This window comes from Poromitra crassiceps (assembly GCF_964638095.1).
Source record: "Poromitra crassiceps genome assembly, chromosome: 3".
NCBI lineage: Eukaryota > Metazoa > Chordata > Actinopteri > Beryciformes > Melamphaidae > Poromitra > Poromitra crassiceps.
The window spans coordinates 84,379,335-84,392,128 of NC_139625.1; the positions used below are offsets into that span (position 1 = coordinate 84,379,335).

The 12,794-nt window shown below is 42.2% G+C and overlaps 1 protein-coding gene across 1 annotated transcript in view; it reads left to right on the plus strand.

The window, feature by feature from the left end:
• Nucleotides 1-12,731: 12,731 nt before the first annotated feature.
• pals1a (protein associated with LIN7 1, MAGUK p55 family member a) overlaps nucleotides 12,732-12,794 on the plus strand; it is a 31,631-nt gene continuing 31,568 nt past the window's right edge. The window contains exon 1 of the mRNA XM_083634008.1: nucleotides 12,732-12,794. This exon is cut by the window's right edge and continues 42 nt beyond it. Within this exon, the coding sequence (XP_083490134.1) occupies nucleotides 12,750-12,794 (45 nt within the window). The 5' untranslated portion in view covers nucleotides 12,732-12,749.

Consider the following 12,794-nt stretch of genomic DNA (forward strand, 5'->3'; position numbering starts at 1 on the left):
TGAGTTTAGCAGAGGGGGGAGATGGTACAGAGCACTGAGTTTAGCAGAGGGGGGAGATGGTACAGAGCACTGTGAGTTTAGCAGAGGGGGGAGATGGTACAGAGCACTGAGTTTAGCAGAGGGGGGAGATGGTACAGAGCACTGTGAGTTTAGCAGAGGGGGGAGATGGTACAGAGCACCATGAGTTTAGCAGAGGGGGGAGATGGTACAGAGCACTGTGAGTTTAGCAGAGATGGTACAGAGCACTGTGAGTTTAGCAGAGGGGGAGATGGTACAGAGCACTGAGTTTAGCAGAGGGGGGAGATGGTACAGAGCACTGTGAGTTTAGCAGAGATGGTACAGAGCACTGTGAGTTTAGTAGAGGGGGGAGATGGTACAGAGCACTGAGTTTAGCAGAGGGGGGAGATGGTACAGAGCACTGTGAGTTTAGCAGAGGGGGGAGATGGTACAGAGCACTGTGAGTTTAGCAGAGGGGGGAGATGGTACAGAGCACCATGAGTTTAGCGGAGGGGGGAGATGGTACAGAGCACTGTGAGTTTAGTAGAGGGGGGAGATGGTACAGAGCACTGTGAGTTTAGCAGAGGGGGGAGATGGTACAGAGCACTGTGAGTTTAGCAGAGGGGGGAGATGGTACAGAGCACCATGAGTTTAGCAGAGGGGGGAGATGGTACAGAGCACTGTGAGTTTAGCAGAGGGGGGAGATGGTACAGAGCACCATGAGTTTAGCAGAGGGGGGAGATGGTACAGAGCACCATGAGTTTAGTAGAGGGAGGAGATGGTACAGAGCACCATGAGTTTAGTAGAGAGAGGAGATGGTACAGAGCACCATGAGTTTAGCAGAGGGAGGAGATGGTACAGAGCACCATGAGTTTAGTAGAGGGAGGAGATGGTACAGAGCACCATGAGTTTAGTAGAGAGAGGAGATGGTACAGAGCACCATGAGTTTAGCAGAGGGAGGAGATGGTACAGAGCACTGTGAGTTTAGCAGAGGGAGGAGATGGTACAGAGCACCATGAGTTTAGCAGAGGGGGGAGATGGTACAGAGCACTGTGAGTTTAGCAGAGGGGGGAGATGGTACAGATCACTGTGAGTTTAGCAGAGGGGGGAGATGGTACAGAGCACCATGAGTTTAGCAGAGGGGGGAGATGGTACAGAGCACCATGAGTTTAGTAGAGGGGGGAGATGGTACAGAGCACTGTGAGTTTAGCAGAGGGGGGAGATGGTACAGAGCACTGTGAGTTTAGCAGAGGGGGGAGATGGTACAGAGCACTGTGAGTTTAGTAGAGGGGGGAGATGGTACAGAGCACTGTGAGTTTAGTAGAGGGGGGAGATGGTACAGAGCACTGTGAGTTTAGTAGAGGGGGGGAGATGGCACAGAGCACTGTGAGTTTAGCAGAGGGGGGAGATGGTACAGAGCACTGTGAGTTTAGCAGAGGGGGGGAGATGGCACAGAGCACTGTGAGTTTAGCAGAGGGGGGAGATGGTACAGAGCACTGAGTTTAGCAGAGGGGGGAGATGGTACAGAGCACTGTGAGTTTAGCAGAGGGGGGAGATGGTACAGAGCACTGTGAGTTTAGTAGAGGGGGGAGATGGTACAGAGCACCATGAGTTTAGGAGAGGGGGAGATGGTACAGAGCACTGTGAGTTTAGCAGAGGGGGGAGATGGTACAGAGCACTGTGAGTTTAGTAGAGGGGGGAGATGGTACAGAGCACTGTGAGTTTAGTAGAGGGGGGAGATGGTACAGAGCACTGTGAGTTTAGCAGAGGGGGGAGATGGTACAGAGCACTGTGAGTTTAGCAGAGGGGGGAGATGGTACAGAGCACTGTGAGTTTAGTAGAGGGGGGAGATGGTACAGAGCACTGTGAGTTTAGCAGAGGGGGGAGATGGCACAGAGCACTGTGAGTTTAGCAGAGGGGGGAGATGGTACAGAGCACTGTGAGTTTAGCAGAGGGGGGAGATGGCACAGAGCACTGTGAGTTTAGCAGAGGGGGGAGATGGTACAGAGCACTGTGAGTTTAGCAGAGGGGGGAGATGGTACAGAGCACTGTGAGTTTAGCAGAGGGGGGAGATGGCACAGAGCACTGTGAGTTTAGCAGAGGGGGGAGATGGTACAGAGCACTGTGAGTTTAGCAGAGGGGGGAGATGGTACAGAGCACTGTGAGTTTTGGGGTAAAGTCAGATGAAAAGATAACGCTAAACGGGACAGTGCCACAGTGTAGGAAGGCGTGCAGCAATCGCCACTCACCTGGTTAAAGATATGGTGCTCTTCAAAACTGTGGAAAAGGAGTCTTAAAACCATACTTCTGATGATCGACCAATAATCCACCACGTTGAAAGTATTTCCCTAAAGTTGGCATCATCCAACAAACTGAGAAAAACGAGGTTCAGATTTTGATCTCAGACGACCATAACTTCACACTGACGGACATGTGGTCAAGTAGGATCATTCATTCATTACACTATATCTCGCAGACGGTCATTTAAAGGATAATTTTCCACACTGTATGTGTCTAATAAACTCATCTATTTTCCACACTATGTGTCTAATAAACTCATCTATTTTCCACACTATGTGTCTAATAAACTCATGGTGACACGTTTCTTTCAAATTGGTGGAGTACTCACCGAGAGATAGCCTTGTTTACAGCTGGAACAATGTGCTCAAACAACTACACAGTGTACTGTACAGGGCAAGCTCACGTTCGCTAATAAAACAGTTTGTTTTGCTGGCTGTCAATAGTGTCTGGCAACATGGAAATGACTATATATATTGAGCTGATTGATGCATATTTTCCCATTCAGTCCCTCTGTTTTGGCCGTTTCTTCCAGTTCACTTTTGGGACATGGAAGAATTGTCTCCAGCACAGCGCTGTTGATGAGACGAGAGAGGTTAAATCCTCCGTGGTGACACAGCACGAGCTTCGCTGTCTTGCTGCTTGCCCCTCTGTCCGCAGCTCCTCTCTCTTTCTCTGCTCGCCTGCTCGTACGCCCCGGAGAATAATATTCATGTATAGAGTCGTCTCCATGCGAGCAGGCGTAAGAAATATTCTACTTTGTTACAATATTATATACAATATACCATTACCATACAAGATAGCAGCACATTACATTGAGAGACAGCAGGTATATTTCTGGAGGTTGTGGCGGATATTGGTAACATCCCCCCTCTGTCTCCCTCTCTTTCTCTAGCCGTCTGGTACAGGCTGGTACAACCCTTCTCAAGAATCTACGTGTGTGTGTGTGTGTGTGTGTGTGTGTGTGTGTGTGTGTGTGTGTGTGTGTGTGTGTGTACATTGGAGTCTCCACCCCTAGTAGTTTATAAATGAGACCAAATTAATGCATTTAGGTGCAGTTAACAGGCTGTCTCATTGTTGTTATTTCTCATCATCAGTAAAACAATATACAGATTTTAAACAAATGGAAAATTCTGAAAATCTATTTGGCGTCCCAAATAAAATGTGCTGCGACTTGCCTGTGGGTGCCGACCCAGTGTTTGGAAAACACTGTTCTGGTACAAACTACAAAGTGAATGACTAGACTAGAGGCTTTATGTTCCTGTTCCCAGCCTTCAGTGCAGGAGCGTTGGGTTTTCTACAGCTTAGCCTTCAACTTTAGCATCAGCCAGTAACACACGCACAGCGGGGGGTCAGCTGCTGCACATGGTGTTGAGTGGGGGTCCTCACATTAGGTCATAGCTTAACAACACTGTGTGTGTGTGTGTGTGTGTGTGTGTGTGTGTGTAGTCTACCTGTGAGTGTAGTCCAACAGGTTTGTACTGTAGTAGATCAAGTCTCATTCCTTGGTGCATTCCTTTTTTATTGGGAACTAGGGATATCACAGTTGAGTGACGTCACACCCGAGTTGTCCAGCCAGCGTTAGCTGTAGCCAGGCTAGCCATTGTTAACAATAATATAACAATGCATTTCGCAGTATTTTGCACATACAAATACTGTAGCAACCTGCCCACAGATAGAAGTTAGACAGTACTGTGTCTGTCTATGACTGATTTAATCAGGGAAGGGAATCCGGGGTCAGGTGACGTCACAGGTGGTTTTCCTGACCTTTGAACCAGGAGATTCCTACTTCCCAGTACAAATGGAACAGGGCATTACAGTGTTTCCTCTAGGATTGATTTGAGCAGTGGGGCGAGGGTTTCGTTGTACCTGGGTCGGAGAATTGCACAGATTTACGGTACTTTCCTATAACAGCTTTGCACCATTTATTTATCCAAAAGTCATGTTATTTAATGTAATGTGTTTGTAGTGTCTAGTTGTATAAGCGAGGGAAAAAGATCAGATCGGATTGATATCGGTATCGGCAGATACTCAAGATTGTGGTATCGGATCGGATATGGAAAAAGTGGTATCGTGCCATCCCTAACAAATATCACTTTGATTTAGAAATCTGAATTTCCATTAGCGCCTCCTCTGGTCAATCGGGGCGCCTGGTCGGCGTGGAATATATTATATTCAGGGTTAGGGTTATTAATATTATTATAATAGTATTTATTATTATAATATTATTATATGATATAGTTTATTATATTATCATCTCCAGCCAGGACATCATTTGTCTTTAGTCAAGGCCTTCAAAGAAGCTCTTAACATTAGGAAGATGTTGGTCAGTTTGTTGTGTTTGTTATTGGTGGTACGTATGAGGATACAAAGCCTTCAGTCTCTGTCAATTTGACATGCCAAATGTCCAACCCATTGTTCACTTCAAGACAAATGGGTGTTTACATTGCTTTACTTGAAAAGTACTATTTTCAACATTGCAGTGCTTTGTTTCAGCGATCATGTTTTTCTCCGTGCTTCAAGGTTATGAAGTAAACAAAGTAAACACTGTAGCCTGAGAGCCAAAGAGTCCATATGTCCTGAGATTTTTTTTTTTTTTTTTTTTTTTTTTTTTTTTTTTTTTTTTATTGATTCATTCCAAAGCATACAGTCAACAAGCATACATTAAACATCAATACAGAGTATGCTACTTCGATAGAAACAAAATAAATGAACAAAACAAACAAACAAACAGGGGTATCATGTTAGAATAAACTCAGGCATTAACAAAAATATTTAAATCTTTACAAATATTCACAGTTTTTAAGGCTTTACTGTTCTTGAGATCACATAAAGTTTTAATGTAATGTCCAAATTCAACTTTGAACTGTTGGATGTGCGGTTTCTTGGTAGCCCACTTGCACTTATGTAAATAGTATTTCCCATATAAAATAAAAAGGTTCAAAATAAATAATCTTTTACAATCAATATCACTCTTTTCATAAAAAAATATAATGTCTCTTTTTTCTAAGTGAACAGTTGGACCAGTCAGCTCCTTGAAGAAACGCTCTATCTCTATCCAAAATAATTTTGCACATAAACAATCAAAAAATAAATGACATATGGTCTCAATTTCAAGATTACAAAACACACATATTCCATCAATATCAATCCTGAACCTTGAAAGTACCTGGCTAACAGGATAAATCAAATGTAAAATTTTAAAAGAAACTTCTCTAATCTTGTTGGTAACACAATACTTCTTATTGATATTCCAAACTGCCTTCCAATCAATATTCTCAAATCTAGAATTCCAGAAAAACTTGGCAGTAGGTGTTGTGGACTCCTGACATAATTTCCTAATGAACTTATTAGTACATTTTTTGTCTGTGAAACATATACCATCTACCATAAGGTTACCATTAACTTGTGGATTCAAATCAAGCATCATACTTCCTTGTAGTAACCTCAAAAGACCGGCAGGTATTGCGTCAAAGACAACAGCAAACTCTTTGGGCGTAACTGGAACTCCGTATTTTCTGAGGAATTCTGCATAAGTAAATAGAAGTCCATCTTCATTTAGTAATTGTGCCACCAACAAAATGTTATTTTTAACCCATTTATCAATATACAGTGTTTTATTTTTGAATCTAATATATTTATTATTCCAAATTAAACATCTATGGGGCGAAAAATTGTGTTTATACATAAGTAACCAGGATAATAATACTTGTTTATGGTAGTTTGACAATGTGACAGGGATCTTATTGATGTCAAAATTACAATGCAGGAGGAATTCAATACCACCTAATTTTTCAAAAATAAGTTCTGGAAAAATGTACCACAGTTTATCTTTTCCTTTCATATAATTTTGTATCCACTTGACCTTGAACGTAGTATTTGAAGTACCAAAATCTAACACATTGAGACCCCCTTCACAATATGTATTACAAATCACACTCTTTTTTAAATAGTGGGGTTTATTCCTCCAAACAAAATTAAAGAGTCTTGTGTCAATCTGTTTAACTATTGCCTGTGGGACATCCAATACCATTGCAGTATATACCAACCGTGATAAACCTTCACTTTTTGATAACAATACACGGCCATTTAAAGATAAATCTCTCATTAGCCAAGAACCAAATTTCTTATTGATCTTCTCAATCAAAGGAGGGAAATTCAAATTCACCCTTTCATCTTGATTTTTACATATTTTAATACCCAAGTATGAAATTACATCTTTTATGGGAATACCACATATTTCAACCAAATCATGCGGCTTATTTTTTAAAGCAAAAAGGTCGCATTTTTTTACATTTAAAGTTAAACCTGATACCGAAGAGAATACAGCAAGGCAATCGATAGCTTTTTTAACTTCTTTTTCATCCTGTAAAAAAATTGACGTATCATCTGCTAACTGACAGCATTTTAATTCTTTCCCGGCTATTTGAATGCCTTTGAAATGGTCTTTTTTAACGTGAAGTGCCATCATTTGCATGACGAGTAAAAATAAGAAAGGAGCAGCCGGATCCCCTTGTTTAATCCCTCTCCCGATATTAAATCTAGGAGTGGTTCCATTTGATAATTTAACTGAACTATTACAGCCTTCGTATATTGTCTGGATTGCACGTTTGAAATAACTGCCAAAGCCAAAGAAGTCTAAAGTATCAAATAAAAATCTGTGCTCCACAGTGTCGAAGGCCTTATAGTAATCCACAAACAAAATATAGCTATCATCATCAATTAACTCGCTATAATCAATCAGATCTAAAACTAGACGAATATTATTGCTTATGTGCCTTCCACGCATAAAACCAGATTGACACTCATCAATAATTGAATTAAGGCACAACTTCAATCTCTGAGCAAAAATCAGTGCAAATACTTTAGCATCATTGTTAATTAAAGTTATAGGCCTCCAATTTTCAATCATTAATAAATCTTTATCTGGCTTTGGTATTAAAGAAATAAGCCCTTGAGCCAATGTTGGAGGAAGCTTCCCAACCTCTATTGCTTCCCTAAAGACACATAACATAAATTCTGCAAAGTCATCTTGAAATACTTTGTAGAACTCACTCGTTAGTCCATCGTTCCCAGGGGATTTATTATCCTTTAATTTAGAGATACTATTTTTTACTTCTGTTAAAGTTAAATTCTCCTCACACATCTTTTTTGAATCCTCATCTATAGACTTTGCATTCTGCCTTATAGAGGCAAAGAAAGATGCATCACTAATATCACTTCTTTTGGTATATAATTTCCCATAAAAGGATGTAACAAAGCAAGAGATATCCTTTAGATTTTCAGAAACTTGGCCATTAATGTTGAGCTTAACTAATGAGGAAAGTTCTGCATTCCTTTTTTCCAAATTAAAAAAATATTTTGTGTTCTTTTCGCCTTCTTCCAGCCATTTCCTTCTCGATCTTACAAAAGCTCCTCTTGCTTTGTTTTCATAAATTTGGTCCAATTCTAAATGTAACTTGGTCAACCTATTTTTATCTTGTTGATACAGTCTTTCTTTTTCGTACAATGTAATTATTTCTCTGGTTATATCATCTTCCTTTATTCGTTTAGCCTTTGCTAATTCCTTCCCCCTCTGGATCGCCAAACTTCTGATATTATATTTCATAAACTCCCAATGTCCGCCATAGGATTTTAATACTTTAGCCTTATTCCAACTTTCATTAATAATCAATTTAGCAGCTCCCAAAAATTGTTTGTCTTCTAAAAGGGCATTGTTTAATTTCCAATAACTATTATTGGGTTTCCTTCCTTCCATTGTATTATTAAGACTAACTGAGATGTAAATAAGTTTATGGTCGGTGAAAACAGAAGGCTCAATATGAACATCCGATACCAGTTCATGTAATTCTCTAGAAATTAACCAGAAATCTATTCTTGACTGTTTAGTCATATCTTTGGTACACCAAGTAAAATGTATTTTGTCAGGATTTCTATATCTCCATATATCAAAACAATTCAAGCTTAAACATAAATCATCAAAGTCTGCAGTATCATTCACTCTTGCCGGTCTTGGGGGAATACAATCTAGTAGTGGATCTTTAATGGAGTTCCAGTCTCCTCCTAGGATTAATTTTGCATTAGCAAAGGTTGTCAGTAGTGTAGAAATTTCTTCTTCAAACTCTTGGAAAAGACTTTTGTTTCTGGAACTATTATTTGTGGCATAAATATTTCCCAAAATGAACAGGATTCCCTTTAACTCTACAACTAAAAGTAACCATCTACCAAAACCATGGGATTTACTCTTCAAAACTCTACCCTTAAAATTTCCTCTCATAATGGCAACACCTGCAGACCTATTACTTCCATAAGACATCCAAATATTGTCTCCCCATTGGTTCTTCCAGAAATTAAAATCAGACAATGACGCATGTGACTCCTGTATAAAATAGAAATCAGCCTTAAATTTCTTACAAAATAAAAAAGTAGCCTTTCTTTTCAACAAATCTCTGATACCCCTAACATTCACTGAACAAATTGATAAAGACAGTTTACAAAAACGTCACTCTCTACTCTCAACGATAAACTGAGCAAAGAAAAGATTATCATCACCTGTTAACAAATGAAAAATCATCAAATATATTATACCTGACCATATTGAAATTGATCAAAACTTTTGGCTTAGTGCAAAGATCGAGTCCATTGTATCACTCTGCCATGCTGTCATCTTTAAGACCGCAATTCTTTCCCATCAATTATCGCCTTGGCTCCGACAAAGAAGGCTTTTTTTCCTCCTTTGCGTGCTGCCTCTATTTGGGGCCACAGTCTGTTGCGCGTCTCTTTGTCTTTTGCCGTCAGGTCTTCGGCAAACCTTAGCTTCCTGGACGCAAGGTATTCGGATCCCTTTGCATTCTTCCACACAGCTTCCTTGGTTGATCTGGATGTGAATCTTGTGATCACTGGACGAGCCTTGTCTCCATTCTTCCTCCCAATCCTGTGGCTGATGTCAATGTGGTGGCGAAGATTGTCTCCCTCTGCTGGAATGATGGCCCGGCAAATCTCGACCACACGCTGCTTGACATCCTCTCCTTCTTGCTCCTTTAAACCATATAACCGCAGGTTCCATCTTCTTTGGTATCGCTCAGCCTCATTCACCTTGTCTTCAAGCTCAGACACTCGTTTCTCGTGGTCTGCAGTTGTCGTCTTCACAGTTGTGACATCTATTTTCATGTCATGGATCTCTTTGGAAAGAAATTCTGTGTTTTCTTTCAGGGCATTGATACTTTCTGTATTTTCTTTGATCAATTTCTCCAGACCATCCGCCTTTTTTTCTATACCGTCAGCTCTCTCGTTTATTTTATCCACCAGCAGCCTCACAATATTGTCCTGCATTTCAGCCAGGGATGGCTCAGGTTTAATCTTCTTGTGCGGAGGAGACTTAGGGCGTGCATAAGTGTGAATATCAGCAGCAGCGGAAACATCCATCTCGGAAGCGTCGTTGCTTAAGACAGAGAAACGATTCTTATCTGCCATTCTTGTTTTCTCGTTTACCTTGTCGTCTCTATCTCTCTTGTTGTCACCAGACTTTGACGTGTTCTCCGTTGTAATGTTGTAAGCACAGCGCGCGCCAATGCTAACACTATTCCTTGAATGTTAGCTAGCGTGAGCTTGAATGAGTCAGCCAAAAAGTTTCTCCGGTCAAAAGTAAAAGTCAGAAATCACCAATTCCTGCATTTTCCACTTCAAAACAACCTTACATTGCCGTTTATGATTCGGTATTAAGGTAAAGTCTGTTAACAGGTGTGAAAATCAAATTTATCCACTCAGCCTCGAACAAACACAACCAGCTTGACCGCCATCCGGCTCCGTTTCATATGTCCTGAGATAGTGCAAGGCTAGTGTGTTTGATGGCTGTCACACACACACACACACACACACACACACACACACACACACACACACACACTCCCCTCCCCCATCCATGGAATTCTGTTCCCAGGCTGCCTGGCATTCCTCACTGCTGTATCATGGGACACGTGTGTGTGTGTGTGTGTGTGTGTGTGTGTGTGTGTGTGTGTGTGTGTGTGTGTGTGTGTGTGTGTGTGTGTGTGTGTGTGTGTGTGTGTGTGTGTGTGTGTGTGTGTGTGTGTGTGTGTGTGTGTGGTCCTGCTGGTAAGAGATAGCATTATCAAACAGGGGGTCTGTTGTTGTTATTGTGGCACTATGAGATAAGACATCATCCATCTCTCCACCTGTTTGTTTTCTCTCTCCTACCATTCTACAGGCCTGGTGGGCCCGCCAGGCCAACAGCGCCCCCGCCAGGCCAACAGCGCCCCCGCCAGGCCAACAGCGCCCCCGCCAGGCCAACAGCGCCCCCGCCAGGCCCCTGCTCCTCCCAAAATGTCAATAAACCTTTATGGCATATTATTACACGCCATTTCCAAGCTTTTTAACGCGATATCTCAGGAATGACTTGACGGAATTTCATCAAATTTGCCTCAAACATCGCCTTGGTCTCAAGCATGAACTGATTCGATTTTGGTGGTCAAAGGTCAAAGCCCAAGGTCACTGTGACCTCTCAAACGCCATTTTCAAGCTTGTTAACGCGATACCTCAGGAATGACTTGACGGAATTTCATCAAATTTGCCTCAAACATCGCCTTGGACTCAAGCATGAACTGATTCGATTTTGGTGGTCAAAGGTCAAAGCCCAAGGTCACTGTGACCTCTCAAACGCCATTTTCAAGCTTGTTAACGCGATACCTCAGGAATGACTTGACGGAATTTCATCAAATTTGCCTCAAACATCGACTTGGACTCAAGCATGAACTGATTAGATTTTGGTGGTCAAAGGTCAAAGTCACTGTGACCTCTCGGACGCCATTTTCAAGCTTGTTAACGCAACATCTCCGGAATGCCTTGACGGAGTTTCATCAAATTTGCCTCAAACATCGACTTGGACTCGAGGATGAACTGATTCGATTTTCGTGGTCAAAGGTCAAGGTCACTGTGACCTCACGAATGCCATTCCCAAGTTTGTTAAAGCGATATCTCAAGAACGGCTTCATGGAATTGCTTCCAATTTGGCTCAAACGTCGACTTGGGCGGATGAACAGATTACATTTTGGTGATCAAAGGTCAAGGTCACTGTGACCTCTCGAACGCCATTTTCAAGTTCGTTAACACAATATCTCAAGAACGGCTTGATAGAATTTCTTCTGATTTGGCTCAAACATCGACTTGGACGCAAGGATGAACTCATTACATTTTGGTGGTCAAAGGTCAAGGTCACTGTGACCTCTCACACACCCAATTTCCAACCTCTGTAACGTAACATCTCAGGAGCGCCTTGACGGAATTTCTTCCAATTTGCCTCAAATGGCAATTTGGACTCCAGAATGAACTAATGGCGGAGGCATAAATCTGCGGTGCGGTCGTTCTAGTTTACACCAAGCCCCCAGGAATAGTGCTGGGCTGTGAAACCATTTGGACATGGTGGCGAAGCTCTGTATTGCAAGTCACGTGATGCCATGCAGCCCAGAAAGGAAAATTCCCATCCACTTGCATGGGGACCATGGCAGCTGTTAAACCCAGGGGAATTTTTTCCGGGTGTCACTCAAAGTATAAAACAACTCTTTTAATTATCAAATAATTTTTTATGGGGTAATTTTTTCTTCAGAAGCCACTAAGAGCCGTATACGGGTGTATTTTCTTCTTTTAATACATCCATGGGTGGGAGGGGTGGGAGACGTCATGGAATACGTCATGGCACACATGCGCACTTCGCCTGAGGCCGCATGATCAGGAAGTAAAACCAGGAAGAAACCCCCCCCATGATGGCTTCATGCGCCAGTGAGCAGCCTCCGTCCGAATGCATGGGTGGACGTTAGTGCTGCACGATTTTGGGGGAAAGGTGCGATTAGCGATTATGGTGGACAATATTGCGATTGTGATTGCGATATAATAAACAAATGGTATCTAGGGATGTGCGGGCATGAGTTTTTGACGGTATGATAACCTTGGACAAAAATACCACGGGTTCACAGACTAAAATACATGAAATATGTTACAATTTAAAATATATTAAAACTAAAAAAATTAAACAATTTGAAATAAAATTATCTTTACAAAAAAATAAAATATTTTGAGACATTTGCCTGTCCCAAACATGTAAAAAAGAAACACCAGACAAATAGAAACTGCACTGTGTTACAGCACATAGAAGATGGCTCAGCAAAGTTCAGTCCAACTAACTCTACGATGTCATTCTCTTTCGTTTCTCCTCAGGTGAAGGTGTCATGGCCGCCCAGTTTGCTGAACTGCCCTCCTAGACGGTTGCTGGTACTTCTACATAGAGACGCACACGCAGCGCACGCACCCATGACGAGCTCCCACCTGAACGGCCAATAGAGTCGCACACGCAGAACACACCCATGACGAGCTCCCACCTGAACGGCCATGTGGGAGCTGGGGAGGGGGGAGAGGAGGACGGGAGGGGGGGGCAGCACAGGGAGATGGCTGTGGACTGTCCAGGAGAGCTGGGCAGCCGAACACTGCCT